Below are 15,326 nucleotides of genomic sequence, written 5' to 3'. Positions count from 1 at the left end.
CGGAAGTCCCGACGCGCTCTCCGCGCTCGCTGCGGCCGCCGCCGCGGCACCATGAGCGACATCCGCCACTCGCTGCTGCGCCGCGATGCGCTGAGCGCCGCCAAGGAGGTGCTGTACCACCTGGACATCTACTTCAGCAGCCAGCTGCAGAGCGCGCCGCTGCCCATCGTGGACAAGGGCCCCGTGGAGCTGCTCGAGGAGTTCGTGTTCCAGGTGCCCAAGGAGCGCGGCGCGCAGCCCAAGGTGCGGCGAGCGGACGGCCCCGCGCCCCGGAGAAGTAGTCGGTTCCTTTCACCCCTCGGTGACGAGGGTTTGCCTGGCCACAGCGTCCTTCCCCTGGGGCTGCCTTCTCGCCCCGGGCCTCGCTCTTTCTGCAGCAGCCAAACCCACCAGCTCCGGCTGCTGGGCATTGCCGAGGCGGGCACCTGTGTCGCGGGACGTGTGACAGCCACCTCCTAGTGGTGTCAAGGGCCTGTTAGTGAGCGTCTCAAGGCACCGCAGGTGATCCCGAGTCCCCCAGGACTGACATTTCCTGCGATAACAGTCGAGTTCTGCCCTCCCGGAGAGGGCTGCGGAGTGTTGAAAAGTTCTCTGGGGAGAATAGTGTATTTTCTGCTTTCTTACTGTGTGAGTTAATAAGCATGTAAAAGCCAAATTTCTTACCGCTTCGCCTGGATTTGTTTTACAGAGATTGAATTCACTGCAGGAGCTTCAGCTTCTTGAAATCATGTGCAATTATTTCCAGGAGCAAACCAAGGACTCTGTCCGGCAGATTATTTTCTCATCCCTTTTCAGCCCTCAAGGGAACAAAGCTGATGACAGCCGGATGAGCTTGCTGGGAAAACTAGTCTCCATGGCGGTAGCTGTGTGTCGCATCCCAGTGTTGGAGTGTGCAGCCTCCTGGCTCCAGGTACTTTTCTAGAAATTGCCTTCTCCTCGGGGTCTCTGCATTAGTGTCACTGGACGAGTGACAGCCAAGTCTCAGTGGTGGTAAAGGCCTGTTAGGAAGAGTCTCAAGTCTGAAGAGGACTTTAATGTCAGGATTTTGCAGAAGCCTTTTTCACATGTTACCTCCCTGATGTCACTATCCAGTGTGCTCATACTCTAGAACTGTCTTTACACAGAGAGTAACCATTCTAGAGAAAACATTAGTTTGTAGTGGTAAGTAAATTAAGAAAACAAGTGGAGTCTCATTTTCCTTAGTTGGAACTGATATGGTAGGATTTTGAAAACATATGCACACAGCTCCAAAGGTAGGATTTTTTTTTTTAAAGATCATTATATGTCTAATTGTAAATAGATTTTCTGTAGTTAGATTAGTAAGCCTGTGAGTTGTTTTGCATCATTTCAGGGTGATTCTGCAAAGTTGGCAAAGTGGATGGCTCTTATAATGGATGTGCATTAAGTATCAAGAAAAAATGTGTATTTACAGTAGGTTTAGTGTTGGATGGTGTTTTGGCATGATTCATCATTTTGTTGTTTGTAAATAAAGGATTTGAAATTTTGATAACTGTAATTATCAACTGAAATTTTTAGCTGATCCTCAGCTAAGTTGATGAAATTTTTTACATTCAATTTCAGAACTTGCTCTTTTCCTAAGTGTGTGAAATCATTTGGATATATTTCAGTTTGTTTTTCTTGTTTATCTTGAAAATGTGGCTAGCAAAATATATATTCTTTGTAGTGCACAGGTAAATTTCAGTGAAATCTATACCTTAATTCTCACCAGTCTGGTTTCTAGGGTGCCTCAGTTTATTGTATGTGTTGTATTGAACCTCAGAATTGTCTCTAGTCCTTGACAGCCTACTGAAGTTAAGCTTGGCATCTTGTAATTCATCATGTAGTTTTCTGTTTACCTCTCATGATGCTGTTGTGCTTGCTTTTTGGCAAAATGAAAACATGTCAGTGACAGGAAAGGATTGTAGCGGTTTGGGTCAGAGTTTGCTCTGCTGAGGTGAGGGTCTGAAGCTTCCTCCTGAGGGAGAGTTCAGATGGCGGGGTTAGATTGTAGGGGCAGATTTCATCTTGAATGAATGGTCCTGTCTACTTTCTCTGTCCCTGCCCCTGCAGCCTCACTGCCCCTGGAGCTGTTAACATCCTGAGCAGCTGTTATATGGAAAGGCCACACTATAGTCTGGTTTCTGAGTGGAGAAGAGAAAAGCAAAGGAGGGTGGTTGTGTCGGACTGGAAAACAGTACTCAGTCATGGTACAGGAAGCCCGTAAGAGGATAGAATTAAAAAGGAAACTCAGAAAGGAGTGCTCTCAGTAAACATTTAATTCACAAATGGTTCACAGATCCTCCTAAACCTCTTCAAAGTTATCACAACAGTTTTTACCTGTGAGGTGTCAGCTATAGGATTACAGAAGTTTTCATTTCCTCACCTGAAGTCAGGTGTCATCTTTCTTAAGTGAACTTAAAAGTAAGGGTCAGCAGGTATACATATAAAGGGTAAGACAGTAAATATTTTAGGCTCTGCCACAGTAACTCAGCTCCGCCTTGTAGTGGAAGAGCAGCCTCAGACAATAGGCAAGTACCTAGGAAGGCTGTGTTTTAATAAGTTTATTTACAGAAACAGGTAATGGGATGGATTTGTCTCTGGGCTTTAGTTGACCAACCTCTGCTTCAAAGCAAGCTACTCACCTCTCCCCCTCCTAGAAGTGGTCCTGCCACTTCCGATGGCCCTTGCCATGTATGCTTTGTTGCCAACCTGCTAGCTCACCATGCCTGTGGTTACACGGACTGTGCCTTCTTTGCAGCGGACACCCGTGGTCTACTGTGTGAGGTTAGCCAGGGCCCTCGTGGACGACTACTGCTGCTTGGTGCCAGGATCCGTTCAGACGCTGAAGCAGATAATCAGTGCCAGTCCTCGCTTCTGCTGCCAGTTCATAACTTCTGTCACTGCGCTTTATGACCTGTCCTCAGGTAAACTTTATACAGGTTGTTGCTGTTCAAAAAACTTTTAACTGATTGCCAGTTTTATTTCTACTGAACCCCAGGTGAAATGTCTGGTGATTGTGCTAGGCTTTTTGTTTGTTTGTTTGTTTGTTTCAAATGTGTGTTTTACTTTAGGCTGAAAGCTAAAGGTATAGAGCACTGGGACTTACAGAATTTGCTAACAGGGAACTTTTCTTAGTGATACCCAATTGCCTGACTACTGCCGGCATGTATCTTTCCCCCACTCACACTCTCCTTTTCGTGTTTGACTTTGGCCCTCAGCAGCCTAGAAGGGGCTCAGGAACCCTTATCTAGCTTTTCCTTGGGCTCTGGGGTGCACATTCCTAGACAGGAGCCGGAGGTCCTGCTCCCAGGCATACAGCCAGCCCAAGGGCATTGCACTCTAATCCCAGTGGGGTTGTGCCAGTGGTTAAGAGCCAGGCCATCGGGTCAGACTTGTTGATGACTCCTGGGAAGGTTATTTCACTTGGTCTCAGTTTCCTCATCTCTCATCTAGAGATGGGATGGTTTGAGGAGTAAATGAGTTAATCTGTAAAGGATTTAGACAGGTAGCTGGCGCATGATGAGCCCAAAGTAAATGTCAATCGTTTTTCATTGTTGTCTCTCTGTGCTATAGGATGAGCCAGCTCTCAGGTCACAGGCAGTCAAGCTGTACTTAGAGGCTCCAGGTTGTGGGGGATGGCAGGGAAGAGCAATATGTGACACAGTTCTGGACATAAAAACTGTGGCCTTTTATTTAAATTGACCCGTAGGATGAATTTCTTCAAAGTGTAATGGGAATCTAGGGAATTGTTTGAACAAATAATGTTTATAATTGAGCCCACCTTGGACAGATAATTCTAGTACTAGGGATTTAACCCAGAGTAAGAGGAGAGTGCCAGTGTTCGCGGGGGTGGGGGGGGGGGCGATCTTTGAGGAAAGGAGACAGAAAGTAGATAAGCCAAGGAAGTATGTGGTCAGAAAGCCAGGTGGTCAGTCCTGTAACAAGGGTTCGCCCACTCCCCCTCCCTCCGTTTCCTCGTGGCGGCTGAAAGCCCTCTGACCTCGTGCATCTCTGTTTGCAGATGATCTCATTCCACCCTTGGACTTGCTCGAAATGATTGTCAACTGGGTTTTTGAGGACCCTAGGTTGATTCTTATCACTTTTTTAAATACTCCAATAGCAGCCAACCTCCCGATAGGATTTTTAGAGCTCACCCCACTTACTGGATTGATCCGCTGGTGTGTGAAGGCCCCTCTGGCTTATAAAAGGAAGAAGAAGCCCTCCTTATCCAATGGCCACGTCACTACCAAAGTTCCAAAGGACTCGGGAGGGATGGACAGAGACTTCCACCTCTTGTACTCGAAGCTCCACCTCAGCGTCCTGCAGGTGCTCATGATGCTCCAGGTGCACTTGACTGAGAAGAATCTCTACGGGCGCCTGGGACTGATCCTGTTTGACCACATGGTCCCAATGGTTGAAGAGATCAATAGACTGGCAGATGAACTGAACCCCCTCAATGCCTCCCAGGAAATTGAGCTCTCTCTGGACCGGCTCGCACAGGCTTTACAGGTGGCCATGGCCTCCGGAGCCCTGCTGTGCACACGAGGTGGGTGATTCTGGGACCCAGGGCCTTCCAGGGGGAACATCACCCATCAGAGAAAGAACTAGGGTGCCCTGGACAGCACTATTTTCTGCTGCACTTAGGACTCCTCCTGCTGATGAACATGGGGTGAAGGTAGATGCTCAGCACATCACCAGACAGAAGTGCAACCATGGTGCCTACGTCTCCTAGCCGGGTGTGCCTGGGCGCAGGGATTCCTGCATCATAGCTTCATATTTTTCTTATTAGGGAATCTTTTTCTTCTCCTGTGCAGTCCTTTTAATTTTTTTCAGTTGAGACATAGTTTACATCCAGTAAAATGCATCGGGTTAAGTGAAAAATTTGATGAGTTTTGACAAATGTATTCACTATAACCACCCCCACTCCCTCCCCCACCCCCTTGAGGTGAACACATAGTCACCACCTGATTTCATTCTCCCGCCTGTCAGTGCTACTTGTTAACTGTTGGCCCCGGGCAGAGTGAAGCCCGTGTGGTAGTCATGGATGGTGGGCTCCTCCCTGCCACTCTTAGCAGGCCATGCATGGTGTTTGATTGCTCAGTGAGAGCTCCACCCAGGCTGTTCCTGACAAATTGCCCAAAGCTGCTGCTTTCCTAAGGAATGAATTTTGTTTGCCATTAAGTTGTTAAAAGCAAAAGGGGGAGAAGGAGAGAACTCTTGTTTCTGAGCGATCAGGCTCTCTCTGCTCACCTGACCTGACTCTCTGTCTTTGATTTCAGATGACCTGAGGACCTTGTGCTCACGGCTGCCCCACAACAAGTAAGTGCCTTGCAGGCTTCTCACTGAGAGCAGGGCCTGCAAGTGGGGATACCCCCTCTCCTGGCTTCCAGGGGGAGCTAGTCTGCAGGGTTAGGAGCTGCTGTCTATAGGAGCCCCTAGAGGACATGAGGATAAGTGGGGAGCCGAGTGGGGAGATTATTAGAGATGAGAAAAGGGTGGTCCTGCTGGTTCAGGGAAGGAAACGAGTAAACCGGTATGGTTCGCAGCACATCAGTGTGCATAGGACGCTGAATTGCGCAGCCCTCTCACATGGCCCCGGCCCCATGTGTCGGCTAGGCCGCGAGCTAGCAGCAGGCGGCGCGGGCCAGGTTGAGTGAGGTCTTGTTTGGAGCTTGCGCCTCCCCTGGGTGATCTCACCTCAGGTGCCCTCCACACACGCATGCATGCACACATGCCCTGGTGAAATGGGGGAAGTTAGTTTGGTTGCATCTGAGTGTTGTGTTGAGCCAGGTGGTGGGGGGAAGTTCCTGAGTCTGGCTGGTGGTACGCAGGTCTCGGCCCGTGGTGGTTATTGTCATCCTAGGGAGGCAGCCGGGGTGGTGCGCAGCAGAGCTGTGTGGCCGCCTCGCCCTGGGAAGAATTCGTCTTGCCTTCCTGCCTTTCCAACCTTGGGCAACGTTCTTATCTCGTGCTGCACCTGTTTTCTCTAGAAATAGATTTTTTTTTTCTATTGAGAAAATAGCAGTAACCTGTCCAGTGGCCCCTCTGCCATAGGAGTTTGTGGGAATTAAATAAGTGAAAACACAGAACGCATTTACAGCAGTACTTGGGTGTAGTAAGTATCTAGTAAGCGTTGACTGATGCTACTTAGAATCTACGAACAGGAATTTCACTTAATCTGATTCACTGAATCTAGGAGCAAAAGATTATGTGCCCAGAAATGTCGCCTGCAAATGCGGTGATACTGGTAGCAAAACCCCAGAAGCATGGGGTTTCTGTGCCCAGTACGGGATGCATCAGAAGGCTGCAACGGGTCCCCGCTGCCAGCAGTAAGTGGCTGCTTCGTGGGGACGTGTTTCCGGTGGAGGCCAGACGCGCCTATGCGGCAGCTGCGCCCAGGCAGCTCACAGTTAAGCTGGCAGGACGACGCGTGTCCTCAAGGCCTCGTCGTTAACAGTGACCACAGCTCCGTGCTGCTGTCGGCAGGTGTTTGGCGTGTGGGCGAGCCAGCCCGCCCCTGTGCTGTGTGCGCTCCCGATGCCGGGGCCAGCATCTCTCTCCTGGGCCAGTGAGGCTTGGCAGATGCTACCGGCTGGTACAGAAACGTGCCTGATGTGAGGCCAAAGCCTCAGCTAGATGCTGATTCCTGGGCTGAGCTTAGAGTAGCTCCAGCCAGAAGACCAGTGTGCGCTTGGCATCGGAGGTGGGCTGCGGCGGGCCTGCCGTAGACTTGAGGACTGAGATGGTGAAGTGCGTGGCTCCGGCGGCACAGGGGGCAGCTTGTGTAAGCCGCCTTTCTGCAGGAGCCCACACCCTCCTTGTTTTCTGGGTTCAAAAATTCTTGGCATCTCAGGACATTGTATTCCTGGCAATAATCCCTTCTTTCTGCAGTTTTTATTTAATGTTTAATGTTATCAGGGTGTTTAGATGATGACAGGTTGTAAATCCATTATCCCAATAATATCTCTCTGGAATACCTTTTTTTTTTTTTTTAAGATTCATTTTGTTATGCATATGAGAGCTGGGATGTAGGCCAGAGATACGGGGGTGGGAGTTGAGAGGCTTCACCAGAGACAGAGCAGAGAGCAGAACAGGCAGATCACTGAACTACACTGCTGAGGGGAGCAGCGGGCGGGTCAGGAGAGGTCTGCCGCGCCATGTGGGTCAGGTCCCTGGCCGGGGATCCAACCCATTGCTGCAGTGGCTGCAGAGAGCTTCGCAGTGCTGAGACTTAACCCCTGCTGGAACATCAAGGCCTGCCTTGATGTGCTGACTTCTCCCTCCAGGCCTGACCCTGCCCTCTAGGAGACTGGTTGCCTCTCCTGAGGCAAATCGGCAACCTCTAACTGATGTGGGTAGAGAGAGGACACATGGTTGCTGGAAATACTTCTCTGAATTCTGATTGTCTCATTGGTGTCTTTCCCACTAGACCAGAACTTCTTGAAAACCCTTCTATCTCTGGCAGGCCATATAGATTCAAACAAACATGAGCTAAATTTTGTATCTCTAATAACTTCTCCTAAACCAACTTGTTTCAGAAGGTTGTTTGCAGGGAGTGGTGTGAAGGAATCAGTGAGGGGGTGGTCTGAAGCTGCTTGGGGTAAAAAGAGGGAGGGCTAGGGGGAGGGGAGCGGGCCCAGCAGTGGTGAGGACTGGATCTAGGCCTGGGCCGTCTCTGAGGGTACAGCCTGTCCTGACTCTGGGTCAGCATATCTGAAAGGCCGGCTTTTGTGTGGCTTTGCTTAGAATTCACGGAGACTCAGCCAGACACGTAGCGAGCTGGCCTGCGGGCCTGTCACCGTGCCACCTCAGCCGCAGCCTCATGTGAAACTGGAGCACAAGCCACGCAGCGTGCTCCCCCTGCCACTGAGACTGGGGAAAGGCCTGCATTGTCCACGCTGTCACCTGGGGTCCTGGCTTTTCCCTCTGGTGGCCCCTGCTGCCTCCTTTGCCCAGGGCCCAGTCTGAATCCTTCTACCTCGGGTTCACCTGCGGGGCCCAGCCACAGCCTGTGTCCTCCCTGTGGGACCTGCATGTTGTGCACCTCCAGCTGGTGTCTTTCCCCGCACAGGTGTGAGACCCCCCCTTTCTCTTCTCCCCCGTGGCTGCCCAGAGGAGACAAGCCCACCCCACTGCCTGTCGGTGAGCCTTGTCCCGTGTCAGCATCCTAACCCGTCTCCTCGTATTTGCAGCCTGCTCCAGCTGGTGATCTCGGGCCCAGTACAGCAGTCGCCACACGCCGCGCTCCCTCCTGGGTTCTACCCTCACATCCACACGCCCCCGCTGGGCTACGGGGCTGTGCCAGCACACCCTGCTGCTCACCCTGCCCTGCCCACGCACCCCGGGCACACCTTCATCTCAGGCATGACGTTTCCATTCAGGCCCATCCGCTAGGCTGGGCCCGTGCTGCCGTGTGGCAGTGTGCCTTCTGTGCCTGGTATGGAGGAACCGTCCAGAGAAAGGGTGACCGACCCCATAGAAGAGGACCCTTGGGAGTGGCCAGGTGTCCCCTCTTCACCTGCAGAACTATCCTGGAGGGGATATCCAGGTGCCTCCTGCCGGGTCCCGTCTGTGAAAGTCCAGATCAGACTGAAGAAGGGAGAATGCCCAACCTCCTGCAGAGCAACGAGGGCGTCTTCAGAAGACACCAGTGCCGAGCGCCTCCTTTCAGACAACACGTCTGGGCCTGTGCTGTATGGGAGCGGACGTGCGAAACAGCCTTTGCAGATCCAGCGTCTGGCTTCTCTCCTTGGGAAGGTGCCGCACGCACAGGCTGCGGCGGCAGGTCCGCGAGCTCCCAGCAGAAACGGGCGCCGCACGGCCGCGAGGCACTTGGCTCTGTGCAAGGGAGCTGGGGGCTGCCCCCACCAGGGAACGGAACTTCTGTTTCATTGGGGTCTCTAAATTTCCTTTTCATATGTTCAAATAAATATTTCCTAAACAAGCTTTGTGGCATTGTGACCTGCTAAATGTGAGCCACGGGTCCCTGCCAGAAGACTGGGTGCAGCGGGCGTCTGCCATGGAGCCTGCGGCCGGGTCTGCTGGGCCCCCTGTACAGGTCCTTCTCCCCTCCGGAGCTAGCATTTTAGCATGTGAGTGGAAGCTGTGTGCCCTGAATTGTCAGGAGTTTGGGGAAGTAGAAGAGTACCCAGTAAGCTCGTTGCCTCACTCCACTGGGCTGAACGCCAGGAGTGAGAGAGGGTTCCAGAATTTAATGCAGAGAGATTTTAGACTGGAGTTGAAGGCCGGCCCTGAGATGAGGCCCCAGCACTGTTTGCCGTAAGGGCCACCTGGTCGCGAAGGCCCCTCCACCTGTGCTTCCTCACACAAGCCCAGAGTCCTGAGTGCCCAGCCAGGACCCTGCAGCCACAGTCCATGGAGAGCGACCCGCCTATAACGTGAAGGCTGTGGGAATCTTTCTACAGTTGCATGAACTGGAAAGGAAATTTCTAGTTCTTTCTAGTCAATTACAAGTTTGCTAGTGTTGGAGCCAGACCTGAAGTAAACTGCCTGCTTTGTATCTTGGTGGGACGCCCCCGTGAAACTCCAGACAGGCACTTGTCTGCTCCTTGGTGGTGGGCTGACCCGCGTGCTCCCAAAAGGTGGGAAAGGAAGTACCCACCCCTGTCCAGCAAGGGGAGGCTCCTCGCTGCCCTAAGGCAGCCCCCACCAAACACATCCAGGGGCTAGATATGTCTGAGTTCACTGGCAAAGGTGGGTTTCTCCAAAAGGAGAAGGAAATTGTAGGGGGAAAAAAAACGCTAGAGCTACAGGCTGGTATTCCTAGTAGTGTGTGAACAATTAAGTAACCTATTAAATGTAGCTGCAGGTGGACAGCTCACACCTCCTCTAGCCTTGCCTTTCTCCCTGTTAATACTGTTTCCCAGCCAGTAGCTATGTATCAGGCACTTTTAAGCATCTTCCATATGTTAAAAATTGATAAGAGAAAATGGTAATGTAGGAAACAAAGTATATAGACTATTAAAAACTACAGATCAATTGAGACATTCCAATTTAAAAAATCAGAAAAGAAAAAATTCAGAAAACATAAATGGCCAATAAATATGGAAAGATTCTAAAACTGGTAGCCAGAGAAATGTAAATTCAAGTGAGATGCCATTTTTTTCACCACTCATCAAGTTGGCAAAATCAAACGTAGCTGCTAAGGGTGTGGGGAGATAATCACACTCCAGAAAATCATGAGGTAAAGTGACCCTGTAACCCAGTCATTCCAAAACCTCAAAGGGTGTTCATGGCAGTATGAAGTGACAATTTTATTGAGAGAGAATTCCCATACCCAGCTCATTCACTGAAAGCATGGAATTTGAGGCCTCCCTGGTGATGAAAAAGGTACCACTGCAGCATGAGTTCGATCCCTGGTCAGGGAGCTAACCCGTAGGGTACAGCAGACCTCTCCTGTCTCCCCACTGTTCCCCTCAGCAGTGTATTTCAATCAATCTGCCTGTTCTGCTCCCTGCTCTGTCTCTGGGGAATCTTCTCATCCTGCCCACTACCTCTGACCTGTACCCCAGTACTTGCATGCATAAATCAATCTTTTTTAAAAATGATATACATCAAACTGAAAATGGTGGAAAACTCCGAGGAAAGTGTTAGAAATAGGATAATAGAAAAGAGAGTTGTTCTATCTAGTTTTAAAGTTTGGATTTTCCTCTTAAGTTTTTTAAGCCATTCTGAGTTACAGTCAAACAGACACGAAGGTTTGAATTAGTGCTTGACATGAGTAAGCGGAACGTGCTTTTGGCATGTATACTATCATCCCAAACATAATGTATTCCATGTTAGTTAAAGGTTTTTGGTGTTTGTTTTTAAATGCATTTAGAACTTGTGTTTCTGGGGAATAGTGCAGACTTTTGAGACAACCCAACAAGGGAGAGGCAGGTAGGGTTCGCTAAAGGGCTATTTTCTCTGAGGGCCTCAAGGGATTGAGGAGCTGACCTCTCACTCGGCTTTGCCCCTGAGCACAGAAAACTGCATGGTGGGTAGTTCTGGCACTCAGCACACCCTGGGGTGGGGTGGGGTCCTGTTTCTGAGAAGTGAGAGACTGGGTTGGTCCTCACTCCAGTGGACAATAACAGTCACCCCAGGGCACCCCCTATGTGACCTCAGTTCATAGAAGTCCCTAGCCTTGTAGCTCATTCTCACAGGTGCCTGGCAAGAGCAATGCACACCCTCTGGAGGAAATCTTTGTAGCCCTCAAAGAGACCACAACTGATTACTCAAGGACAATAACCAGTTGACAGTGAAAAATAAAGGCAACAGATGGAACCACCCACAGCACAGCTTCAGTCTCCTGGTGTCAGAACTGTTAGGCTGGACCTTATGCCCCTTTATTTAAAGGCACAAAAGACGGGTGAAACCATCTCTTGGGGGAAAAATGATGAATGGCCTAGCAGATTTTAAAAAGAGCCAGATAGAACTTCTAGAAATGAAAAGTAGATTCACTTGCTTCAAGAAACTGGCAGGAACACAAACTAGAATAACCTCTTGGGAAAGAAATTGTGCAATATTTAGCAAAATTGCATATGCATTTGCCCTTTAACCTAACATCTGACTTCCAGAACTGTACCCTAAAGAGCCAATGACATAAATACAAAGTAATATATATCCTAGTTTTTTTTTTAATCGCAGCTTTATGTGTAAAAGCAAAAGATAAAAAACTTCCCACCAGCCTCTCAACAGATGTTTTATCCACATGGCAGACTATTTATTATGCCACTGTTTAAGAAGGAAAAAAAAAAAAAGATATTCACTCCCTGCTATGGAATGACTGCCAGAATTTAGTGTTAAGTAAAAAGAAAAAAAGCAAGGCCCAGAAGTGTTTATAATGTGCTATCTTTTACAGAATTAAGGAAAGGAGGAAACTAGAAATAGAAATGGAGGTGAAATTTCAGTGTCCCAAGCCCAGTTTCAGGGAAAGAGGAATTGTGAGGGGGAGGGCGCCGCCGTCACACTAATATGAAGTTCTTGGGTCCCTGGGGGTGCCTGAGGTCCAGCTCAGTTCTGACCCATTGACCCAGAGGAGCATCAGGTGCTGCAGATTACGGGCTCATCTCTCAAAGCCGCCCCAGCTCCATCAGATACCACTGAAGCCCACCTGCCTCATTTCACTGGCTGTAAATCAGAGATGCCCATTTTAGGTTAAGATTATTTGCTAGAAGACCTCTCCTGACCTGCCCGCTGCTCCCCTCAGCTATGTACTTTGTCAGTCTGCCTGTTCTGCTCCCCACTCTGTCACTGGTGAGTCCTCTCACCGCCCCTGCACTTCTGGCCTGTACCCCAGTTTTGTGTGCATAAATAAATAAATCTTTTTTAAAAAAGATTATTTGCTAGAGGCCCTCCCTGGTGGTGCAAGAGGTTAAGTCTCAGCACTATGAAGCTGTCCACAGCCACTGCGGCATGAGTTCAATCCCTAACCCCTGAGGTGACCCACATGGCACGGCAGACCTCTCCTGTCTCACCTGCTGCTCCCCTCAGCAGTGCACTTCCTCAGTCTGCCTGTTCTGCTCCCCACTGTCTCTGGTGAAGCCTCTCACTACCCCCCCACTCCATCCCTACACATCTGGCCTGCACCCCAGTACTTGTATGCATAAATAAACAAATCTTTAAAAAATAATAAAAACTAAAAAAGATTATTTGCTAGAGCCATTCACAGGACTCATAAAATCCAGCTACTCACTAGACCACCAATTTATTACAAAGGTTTTTATTCAGGAATAACCAGTTGGAATAGATGCATAGAGCAAGGGATGAGGAAAAAACTGGGAGGTTCAGGCCCTCTCAGACTATTCTTACAGAAGGTCTCCAGATCCTCTTTGGGTTTTACGGCAGCTCCCTTATATAGACAGTAGTGATTAAAGCATTGACCATTGGCAACTGGACTCAATCTCCAGTCCCTCCTTTCTCCCTCTTCCCCAACCCTATAAATACGGTTGATTCTCCAGGCACCCATCCCCAATTCTTAACTGCTTTTAAAAGTCACCTCATTCATAAAAGAAAAGACTCCTTTCCACCCTCAGTCTTAGGGAATGCCAAGGGCTTGGGGAGCTGTGAGCCAAGAATGGTGAAGCCCACAGAGCAGCAAAGACTCAGTCCCATTTTCTCTATGAGCATGTTTGCAGGAGCAAAATACAAGAAACAGCTTAGCGATTCATCAGTAGGGGCTGGGCTGGAAAAATCAGGTGTATCCTTGCAATTGGAGGCAAGGGGGCATTTTTTCTTAATTTGGTAGATTTTTGTTCTACATGAAAGATGTTTGAACTATATTTGGATCTAAAAAAGCAAGGTGTTACAAGTCACTGTATATTATGATCATATGAATACATAAGCAAATAACAATATATTCTAGTTATGATGCACCTCTTGCTTCAGCCTGAAATCTAGTTCTGCCTCTCCTTCTAGTGACAGCTTCTTGATTTCACCCCAAGGCCCTGGCTCCATCCCTGACCCCAGGGGCAGGGACTCAGAATGCAGACCCCCATGACTTGAGTACTGAAGCCCCCATGTTGCTTGACCAAAGATGTACACATAACCCAACCAGAACTACTGGAAAAGGAGTCTCTGCAGAGACGGCAGTTTCCAGGGAGGGGCAATCTGTGCACAGCATGAGGCAGTCACAGGTGCAGTTGAGCTAAGGTGTTTGAAGAGAGAGCCCCGGTCTTGAGCTACCATCCAGCCCCCATCTGAGATTTTCTCCACAATGTTGTGAGCTGAGCTTGCTAGCTGTTGACCAAATCCTTCTCTCCTCCCACATCATAAGACATAGCTGGCCACCGCAGGATGCCTCTTCCCTTGTGGGTATCCTCAACTCCAGGGGTGCACATTGGCAGCTGACCTGAGTCAAGCCACGAAAGTTCTTTCCCCAGATGTTAGATGAGGCAAACAAGGAAACACACCACTCCATCTCCTGCAAGAGCAGGCCAGTTGACTTAGAGTCCCAGTGGCTGCCTCTTCGGATCCTACACCAAAATTCCCCCCAGACTACTGAGTTTGCTGTGGGTGCCAGAGCAGAGAGACCAGAGCAGGTCTCGTCTTGCAGACTGGGTGGGGCACCTCTAGTGGATGACTTGACTCATGGACACCTCATCAGAAACCTGGTCACCTAGGGCAGGAGAGAGGTAGTGACACATTTTGAAGTGGGAGAGCTGTGGGGATGAGCAAATGCAGAAGGGAAGACACCAGCAACTGAGAGGTTAAGGCTCCAAGGAGAGCGTTCACTCTCCCACCCTCTGGAAGAGTTTTCCTGGGAGGCAGAGGGCAGCAGAGACAGCTCAGCCCCTGGCCTGCCCAGAGAAGCAAGCTGGCCTGCCTGGCACAGGAGGGGTGCTGCTATCCTTAAGGATACCTGGCTAGCAGGAGCTGCCCTCATCCCACCTAAGGGGACAGTATTTTCACTTCAAGTTACCTGACTGGAAGGTGTCCACCTGTGTGAACCCAGACTCCTTACCTCCAAGTTTCACTTGCTCGCTTGATAAGGCAGATGTGGCCTCTGTCCTCCAGGGCAGTCTCTGGGGGATGCTGCCAGAGTGCGGGCTGTTCAGGAAAGAACCCTAGGGGAACCCCATATTTCTGTGCCTGCAGAAGGATCTAAAATGGAGCCAGGGCCACGTCTGGCAGCAGTAGGTGTTTGGGGATGGGAAGGCGGGAAAGAGGCCCTGTCCCCGGCGAGGCTTCCCATACTCAGCCCCAGATGCACATCTCCAATACGGGGTGTTAGAAGAATTCGAGGATCCCAATTTAATGTGGCTCTTCAGGCTGGATTGCTCTGCTCGGACAACACACAGCAGTGATGGGATACTGCGCTGGCCAGGTAAGGTCTTCTGAGGAGAAGACCCCTAAACCTGGCAGGAAAGAGCTTGGCGTGGGGGACACTGGGTCAAGGGCGGCCACTGGACAACACTTTTGCCAGGAGGGCCCCAGAGGGGCGTAGAAGGAGGTCTGATGACCCGCCCTGTGCACCCAGGAGCAGTAAGAGGGCTGGCGAGGGATGAGCCTCGCACTGCCAGTGGGTTGATCCTGACCGCCCCCCCCCCCAACATCCCCGCCTCAGCTCCCGCACGGACTGGCCCCCACTCCAGCCCCTGCTCCCGCCTGCCCCGCCCCCCAGGGGCCCGGGAGGAGGGGTCCAACCTGTGGCTGGAAGAGGGGGCCTCTTTAGGGCCGGCTGAGGCGAGAGGCGGCCCCCAGTTGACCGGGTGCCCTGTAATTGAGTGCTAATTGGCCTTCATTCCACCCGCCCGGCGCGCCCGAGGCTGCCTGCCCTCCGGGGGTGGCGGGCCGGGCTGCGAGGCTCCGCGGCTCCGGTGCGC

The 15,326-nt window shown here is 50.6% G+C and overlaps 1 protein-coding gene across 1 annotated transcript; it reads left to right on the top strand.

The window, feature by feature from the left end:
- The first annotated feature begins 6 nt into the window (after window positions 1–6).
- On the top strand, window positions 7–8,936 carry LOC101628959 (chromosome unknown open reading frame, human C7orf26). Its single transcript, XM_004691930.2, has 6 exons — window positions 7–243; window positions 689–910; window positions 2,759–2,924; window positions 4,022–4,546; window positions 5,280–5,319; window positions 8,193–8,936. The coding sequence occupies exons 1-6, from the start codon at window positions 52–54 to the stop codon at window positions 8,392–8,394; spliced, it is 1,347 nt and encodes a 448-aa protein (XP_004691987.1). The 5' UTR covers window positions 7–51; the 3' UTR covers window positions 8,395–8,936.
- The last annotated feature ends 6,390 nt before the right edge of the window (window positions 8,937–15,326 follow it).

The sequence above is a fragment of the Condylura cristata genome, unplaced genomic scaffold (genome assembly GCF_000260355.1).
Source record: "Condylura cristata isolate star-nosed mole 26May11 unplaced genomic scaffold, ConCri1.0 scaffold00032, whole genome shotgun sequence".
In the NCBI taxonomy this organism is placed as follows: Eukaryota; Metazoa; Chordata; class Mammalia; order Eulipotyphla; family Talpidae; genus Condylura; species Condylura cristata.
This window is presented reverse-complemented; position numbering and strand designations above follow the sequence as displayed.